The 8,848-nt window shown below is 40.3% G+C and overlaps 1 protein-coding gene across 1 annotated transcript in view; it reads left to right on the plus strand.

The window, feature by feature from the left end:
• Positions 1 to 8,848, plus strand: part of VPS41 (vacuolar protein sorting 41 homolog (S. cerevisiae)) — a 184,620-nt gene that overhangs the window by 3,082 nt on the left and 172,690 nt on the right. The window contains exon 2 of the mRNA XM_011944508.1: positions 2,182 to 2,220. Within this exon, the coding sequence (XP_011799898.1) occupies positions 2,182 to 2,220 (39 nt within the window). The remainder of the gene's footprint in view (positions 1 to 2,181; positions 2,221 to 8,848) is intronic.

Genomic DNA, 8,848 nt, shown 5'->3' on the forward strand with positions numbered 1-8,848 from the left:
CTGAGTTGTTTCACTTAAGATTTTTTGTTGTTGTATTGTTTTAATTGAGACAGGCTCTCACTCTGTTGCTCAGGCTGGAACACAGTAATGTGATCACAGCTCACTGCAGCCTTGACCTGCTGGGCTCAAGTGATTCTTCCGGGTTCAAGTGGTCCTCCCAAGTAGCTGGGACTACAGGTGTATGCCACCGCACCTAGCTAATATTCTTTTTATTTTTTCTGGAGATGAGGTTTCACCATGTTGGCCAGTCTAGTCTCAAACTCCTTACCTCAGGTGATCCACCCGCCTCGGCCTCCCAAAATGCTGGGATTACAGGCGTGAGCCCCTGTGCCTAGCCCAGATGTTTTTGTTTTAATGAAGAACATAAATGGGGTATTCACCCATTTACCTCATGTGCATACTTGAGTGGATTCTATATGAGGAAAAAAAAATTCCTTAGGTTTAATGTAATTTTTCTGAAAAGAGTACCCAGGTGTCTTTTTAGAATTGTACATACAGGAGATAGGAATCTAAGTGTGGTTTACTGGCATAGTTATCAAAGCCTGTATGGCTGATGCTAATAACATAATATTCAGCAACTCACAGAGATGAAAAGGATGTTAGAAGTCATTAAACTTAACCTCTAAGCCTCACTCTTCCAACCCCAGTGGTGTTAGGAAAGTTTATAATGTTGCGGGTGGTGAATGGAACATAACGAGTAGTTGATAATAGATGTTCAGTAAAGAAGTCAGAATACTGACTGATAATGTTAAAGCGGACTATGTCCACAAGAGAAGGATCAGTAGAGTAAGGGGACTAAAACCAGGAACTGTGATGGTGAGTGCAGAGGAGAAACATTTTAGAAGGTGGAACATGATACATGTCATTAACTCTCTGGACAGCTATCATGTAGTGGAATAATTGGTTTTTTTATGTAGTGCTAAGAACAAAAATGTTACTGTGGATTATTGTAGCTTCAAATGAATAAGAACTTTATGAGACTTGGATTGACATTAGGCTAAACAGGCTGCATTGAGATATAGAGGAGATTCTAATATTCATTGTGGTTAATGATACAAGTATAATAAAATTCTTAATTACAAGGAACATATCCCCATTTTACGCATGGCCTTTGAGGGCAAGGACTGTGTTGTCCTCCAGGCTGTACTTTGGAGGGTGCCAGCTACCTGTCAGGCTCTTGCTGATTTTTGATGAATGAAATTAAAATTATTTTAAACACTAAATTTACATTTATCCTGCTATCCAACTTGTATTGAGTAATATATGCGTCTGATCTTCCTTAAAATGTTCGTTTTTTCTTCTTGAAAATATATTAGTTATATCTAAAATGTCCTTGCCCCATTTTTTCTTGTTCTTTGTTTATCTCATGGATTGTTGTAAAGTGCTTACATTCAGTGTCAGCATATTAGTTGTAACCTTTTATTGCTATTGATATCTATAAGTACGTTAAGTAAATCTTCATTTTGCTGACCTCTTTGAGGATGCATGGCATCAGCAGATTCTCTCTTTCACTGGACAGGTGAGAGATTAGCAGGATCAAGTCAATTTTTCCCTTTTTGCTTTGTTTCCTTCAGAGCAGCAAGATTCATTGTCTAGCAAGAGGGAAACTGTGTTAAATGGCAGAATTTGTCTTAGTGGTAATGGTTTAAAGAGTGCATGTAAATTATACAGCTAGTTTACACAGGGTCTGATAGGTACCACTGCAGGATATTCTTTTTAAAAAGCTGTTTTAGCAAGACAATCATTTTAACTCAACCAGATTAATAGCATGATAATTAATAACACAAGAACTTTTCAGTATAAAAATTGGCTTGTAGATAACATGAGATGGCAGTTTCCTCTTGCCTTCTGAGATTAGTGAGGCTGCTTTGCCAGATGGGTTTCCATTATTAACAAGGGAGAGAGTCTTCCAGGGCCTCAAATGACAAGTTCCCGGGGTAATTTGTTTACCTGTTAACTCTTTGAGGGAGAGCAGCAGGATCTGCCTGCCAGGGTGTGGAGAAGTTACAGGAGACAGGTGATAGTCAGAGCATGTGGTCCTCTAAAGTATAGTTTTAGATTCTCTTCCAAAACGGGCAGATGGGTGGTGGTAGGAACACAAGGATTCTTTCCCCTTGCAAATGATTGTTATTCTTTTATCATCTCTCTCTTCTGACCATTTTCTTTTTCTGTGCTTTGTAGGAAACTGGGTCCCTTGAAGAATCTACAGATGAGTCTGAGGTAAGGTGGTGACTCAGGAGCCCTCGGATTTGTAGCTCACCATGTTGTTCTCTTGAGTTGCGCTGCTTTGCTCAATGCAAATGCTAAATGCAACATTTGCAGGGGCCAAGGGTGTAAAGCAGGGCCGTAGGTAACTAACTGAGCCTTGGGGAAGAGCTTTTAATATGCCAGTTATTTTAAAAAAGATTAAATGGATTAGCTTAAAAAACAAGAAAAGGAACAAAAAGTTTTCATCTGGAACAATATTTTAACTTGAAACATGTTGGCAGTGGGAAAATTGATACAAAGTTTTAGAAATTTATCTCAACACTTTAACATCCCCCTTGCCTGCTTTTTAAAAATAGCCACTTTAGGTTTTCTTTGTTCTTTTAATGAATGTGATATGTTTATTGGTATAATTTTTGAATCATTGAAATTGGAGTTTGCTTCTTAAAAAGAACTACCTTAAAAGTTGTTAGGGTTTTGTGATAAAAATAGTTTCTTAAGGAGAGTAATATATAAGGAACGACTTTTTAAAAAAATTGTTTTCAAGTCTGCATAAGAAATGTTTAAGTATAAGTTTTTTTTTTTTTTTTTTGCATTTCACAGTAGGAAGCCATTGAAATCTGATGGCGGCAGTAGGGCTTTATTATATCATTTTTTTTAAAGCTAAAAGTGTATAAAAATGGAGAACATTGGGCTGGGCTGGGTGTGGTGTGGTGGCTCATGCCTGTAATCCCAACACTTTGGGAAGCCAAGGTGAGTGGATCACCTGAGGTCAGGAGTTCGAGACCAGACTGGCCAACATGGTGAAACCCTGTCGCTACTAAAAATACAAAAAAATTAGCCAGGCATGGTGGTGGGTGCCTGTAATCCCAGCTACTCGGTGGGCTGAGGCAGGAGAATCACTTGAACCCAGGAGGCAGAGGTTGCAGTGAGCCGAGATTGTGCCATTGCACTTCGTTCAGCCTGGGTGACAAGAGGGAGACTCCATCTCAAAAAGAAAAAAAAAAAAAAGGAGAAAATAAACTGTTCTATTGAACTTTTTAGAAAACTTGACATAATTTTTTTTCTTGGTATCATGTATCATGAATGCCAGTAATCTCCAGAATTAGCAACACAAAACTAAACGTCTCCACATTATCTTTCCTGAGTATTGTTGTTTCTTGATGATTGCTCCCCTCCCCCTTCATTTTCAGAAGAACCAAAATAGTGACATCTGCACTGAGTTATTGTGATATAAAACAGCTCAGAGGATCTAAAACTAAAAACACTTTTTAGATATGAATGAAAAATTTTTTAATAAGTCTTTGGGAAATCCTTGCTTTTGCCTAATATGGTAAAGGTAGTTGTCAAAAGTAACTACATATATATTTTATAGTTTACAGAAAAACGAATACCCTGCATTCTGCCTGGAAATCTTCTAACCAGCAGTTTTACTTAGCTCCAAAACGATTTATAGTTGACCTTCATAATCACAGATGCCCAACAGTATTTGTCCATATCTTTCTTACGAATAACATTCTGCTTGAAGTCTGGTTGTTTGTGTATTTGTCTTATCTCTCCTAGAGATTGCTGAGTCCTCAAGAATAAGAACAAGAACTTACTCATGTCTGTATCTTCCACAGGGCTAGTGCTTTCTAGGTACTAAGTGTTTAAGTGTTTAAATGAATTTATTAAGGGGAAAATAGCATTTCAAATTGTCAAATTGTAAATTAGTAGGATTTGCATGAAATTATTTTATGTTACTTGAACCTTTTGTAAGTTATTAATTCAGATGTAATGTGGATTACATCTCTCCTGTAATGTGGATTACATTCTATACTTTCTTTACTCTTGCCTGCTCCCCAGGTACCCTTTGATCTTTCCTACTCAACCAGCCTGGACCCTGGTCCATTAAAGTATTTCCACGATTAGACCATCTATTTCTTAACTGAGAGTTTCTACTTTGAATTCTCCTTCTGCATTTTAGAAATTAGGGGAATTCTGTCCTTATTGTAGATTACTTATGGATTATTAGATGTCACATTTGTCATGTATATCCCCATGTGATTATGTTACAATAAAAATCAAATCAACACAAATTTGCGTGCCTCAATTTTCTTGCCTGTAAACTGGGAATTTTACTCTCTAAAATTTGTGAGTATGAAGTATGTCAAAACTTTTGTGAGTATAAAGTATGTAAAAGTGGCTAGGTTGAAATGGTCGTATAAATAAGACAGAGGTTAATCATCGAAACCTGGACTTGGCTTACGTATGCCCAATTCTTTTTGGAACAGTTTGGCTAAGATAGATATTTTAAAGGCAGCGTTACTACTAACTAAAGGAAAAACAAAACCCAAACAAGAAGTTTTAAAAGTATAGACGGATTTTTAGAGGGCACACTCTCCCATCCTGTAACTAAATGTAGTCACAAATTAGTTTTGCTGGACTTGTGGATTGCTTTGTTAGTTTTTCCACTTATTTTCACCTGAGTTGGTCAGCTAGTGGCCAGTTCACTAGTTGATTATTAGTAGCCTCCCCCACACCCACATTAACACCTTGGAGAGAGGACACTCATCAGATCAGGGGCTTCTGTGTCTCATGCTGCTTCCCATTCATGGCTGTGCAGTCCCCTGTTGCCTCTGTTTCTTCTTGATGCCTGGGCCTCCTTATGGTTTTTTGTTGTTGTTGTTGTTGTTGTTAAAAACCGCTTGTGATTCCAGGCTCTTATTTTAAACCTACTGAATCAGAATGTGTGAAGATGGAGTGTGTTAGTGGGTATTAGCTAACTCCCCAAACTGAGTTTTGATGATTCTGATGCAAAGCCAGATTTGGGACTGGGTCATCGGGTCGCCACGTTTGTCCTTTTTTCCACGCTGGGGCAGACATCAAAGCTTTTCTTCATTTGCAGAATAACATGAGTGCAGTAGCTGAGCCCGGTGGGTCGAATGGGCTTGGTAACCTGAGTCCTCATCTTTCCTACTCAACTAGTGTAGTCCCTGAGTATCTAAAACTGGCCACAACTCCTTTGAGGTTTTTGAAATTGAAGCTCTGTGACAACAGAGATATCACATACATACCACACAAAATATTTCCTCCTTCCTGTGCCTATATCAGACAGTGCCTATATCAGAACTCCCTTTCTTATTATGCTCAGCTAGGGCACACAGTTTGTTGGAAAGAGAGAGAAGGTGGCAGTACCTCAGTGAGTGTTCACATGTACCTCCAGGCGTAGATGGAGATAGATGATTTCTTGGAGCCTGGTCTCTGCTTGTTTTTTTCCTGCTACACAGAGCCAGGTGAGCCTTCTTGCAAAGTTTGGAGTGTACTTCCTCAGGCCCCAGCCTACCATTTCTCCCCCAAATTCTGTTTTTCTTTCCCAACAGTACGTGGGCACTTACAATTCTGAGGACTTCACAACCCAGGCAAGTCCTGGATCCTCTCTCTCCTGGGCTGACAGTCTTCCTTTTCACCACTCCTGACCTCTGAGGCCAGCTGGGCCAAGCCTTCTCCCAGGCCACTGTCATAGGGTTCTGTGCTGATGGGAGGATTAGGGGTGGGGGTTGGTTAAAAGCCTGTATTAGAGAAGTCTTCTAGGAGCTTAAGTAATTATTGGAATTGCTGCATCCTTGTTTGATGCTACTTTCCTGCAGTTCCCTTTCTGTAACTGTCCTACAGTTCATAAGCTAATAATTCAGATGTGAATCTGGAGAAAATATGCTGGATATTGCTCATAAGGGAAAGGCAATATATGGAGGAGGAAGAATATTGTTCTAGATTGGCAGCTTATCTCATCATCATCACCAGCAACATGTTTTTCCAGTAGGATACTGGGAGACAAAGAGGGCAAAGCCTTTGGGTTTATCCACAGCATATATATAATGAGAACTAGTAGGACAAGGCATTTAATATTAGGTGCTAACTGAGGGGTATGGGAAGAAATGTAAAAACCAAGCTCTGATGTTGAAGAGAGAGTAAAGCTCCTTAGGCTGAGTGCCTGGCAACCCCTCCCTGGGGTATCCCCGAGAGGTCCACTGAGCCTGTAGAGCATTCCATCAGGATGAGTGCAGGATAGGGCCAGGGGCCTTCTAAATGGAGGGAATGACATGAGGAAAGTGCAGAGCAGGCAGCACAAACTCAGGCGGGCAGGTGGTGGTGCACATGAGCAGGAGTGCCTTGGTGTTGGAAATTGGGAGTGGTGGGGGTGGTGGAGTACATTCTGTCCTGGGTGTATGTTATGTGGAACTGTGGATCCTATGTAGACATACAGTCAGAAGTACAGGTTTTTATATGGAAGCTTTTTTAAAAACACCACCCAGGCCAAACAAAACACCTGCAGGCCATATCCAGACCCCAGGCCACTGATTTGCCACTTGTGGCATAGAGATAGAAGCAATATCTCGGCGAGGGGTCCTCCAGTGTGGCTGGAGGGTCTCAGGTTTGTGGAGAGAGTGGGGAGTGAGGCTAAGGGTCTGTTGGGGGCCAGACTGGGAAGGATTTTGACTGCTTTGCTGGGGAATCTGAAAGCTATTCTTCAGGCTGGGGCACTACTGAGGGTTGTTTGAGGAGGGCAGTGGCCATTTGGTCTGTGCTTTGGGAAGATAATCCTGATGGCAGGTGATGAGTGTATTAGGCCATATGTCAAGGCACAGAAATCATTAGGTAAAGCTGTTTGGGTAGGTGATTGGGCTTCAGGGATTGGTTGGCAAAAGAAAGGTAAAGTGAAATGTTTCTGAGTTTAGCTGTCAATCTGTTACCCAGAATTGGCCCAGCTAGACATTTGTATCACTGGGTATCTTCCAGCCTATCACTTTTACTTTGATCAGAATAGCACTTTTTTTTTTTTTAATTGTAGTAAAATATTCATAGCATAAAATTACCATTTTAACCATTAAAAAAGTTGAAAACATTTTTTTGTAGAGACAGGGTCTTTCTATATTGCCCACGCTGGTCTCAGATTCCCTGGCCTTAAGCAGTCCTCTTGCCTCAGCCTCCCCAAGTGCTGGGATTACAGGCGTGAGCCACCCCCACCTTAATCATTTTTAAGTGTATGATTCAGTGACATTAAATATACTCACATTGTTGTGCAACCATCACCACTGCTGTAGTTTTAATGTTTGTCCACCTAAAATCTCATGTCCCCCGTATTAGAGGTGGGCGGTGTTTGAGTCATGGGGGCAGATCTCTCATAATGGCTTGGTCCCATCATTGAGACAGTTAGTTCTCTCTATTAGTTCCCACGAGAGCTGGTTGTTAAAAAGAGCCTGGCACCGCCCCATTGCCCTCTTTTGCTTCCTGTCTTGCCATGTGATCTCTGCATATGCCAGCTACCCTTCAACCTACTGCCATGAGTAGAAGCAGCCTGAGGCCCTCATCAGAAGCAGATGCTGGTGCCGTGCTTCTGGTACAGACTGCAGAATCATGAGCCAAAAAACACTCTTTTCTTTATAAATACACCAGCCTTAATTAGGTGTTCCTTTAGAGCAATGCAAATGTACTAAGACAACCACTCTGCCTCTCTAGCACTTTTAGTCCTCACAAACTGAAATTCTGTACCCATTTAACAATAACTCCCCATCACATCCTCCCTCTGCCTTTGGTAACCTCTGTTTTATTTCTGTGTTATATAAGTGGAATCGTGTAATATTTGTCTTTTTGTGTTTTGCTTATTTCACTTTGAAAACAGCATAATTTTATAACATATCTTCAGGATTTGAAGTTAGATTCTTTAAATGAGAGTATGAAGCTTTAAAAAAGTTTGAAAACCACTGACTCATTCTCAAATTGTTACCTTTCTCAAAGTTCAGCCTTCTTGGATTTCTTACTGAGGACATTTACTTTATGTCTTCTTGTTTGCCTTTCTGTCTCTCGAACGTTAATTAGAGGGCTTGATGAATGAACGAAGCTGAGAAATAACAGACCAGCCTAATTCTTGACATCACTCATGCATTGCTTTGGTAGGATTGTGGAAACAAGTTTTTTTTAAGGTCACCTATCTGTGTGAGATGATCGTAGTGGTTCTGAGGGCAAGTCTCAGTTTCCTAGAGTAAATGTTCTCCAATTCCATAGCCAAAGAAGCTACTCTCAGGGCCCAGTTTTCCCTGAAGATTCAGATCTCAGATCTTCATGCCTCAAGGTGTCAAATTCTGGGACTGCATGCTTTCTGATATGGAGAAAGAGTGTAATTTGATTTTGAGTTTTTAGATTGAAATTGCTGGTTGGAGACTTATGCTTTTTCTTTTTAAATTTATATAAATGTAAGGATTACAGGTGCAATTTTGTTACATATATTGCATAGTGGTGAACTCTGGGATTTTAGTGTCACTATCACCTGAATAATATATATTGTATCCATTAAATAATTTTCTTATCATCTACCCTTCCCAGTCTCCATGGTCTGCCATTCCCTACTTTTTGTCCACGTGTACATATTATTTAGCCTTTACTTATAAGTAAGAACATGCGTATTTGACTGTTTCTGAGTTGTTTCACTTAAGATTTTTTGTTGTTGTATTGTTTTAATTGAGACAGGCTCTCACTCTGTTGCTCAGGCTGGAACACAGTAATGTGATCACAGCTCACTGCAGCCTTGACCTGCTGGGCTCAAGTGATTCTTCCGGGTTCAAGTGGTCCTCCCAAGTAGCTGGGACTACAGGTGTATGCCACC

The sequence above is a fragment of the Colobus angolensis genome, unplaced genomic scaffold (genome assembly GCF_000951035.1).
Source record: "Colobus angolensis palliatus isolate OR3802 unplaced genomic scaffold, Cang.pa_1.0 Scaffold232, whole genome shotgun sequence".
NCBI classification, from domain to species: Eukaryota; Metazoa; Chordata; class Mammalia; order Primates; family Cercopithecidae; genus Colobus; species Colobus angolensis.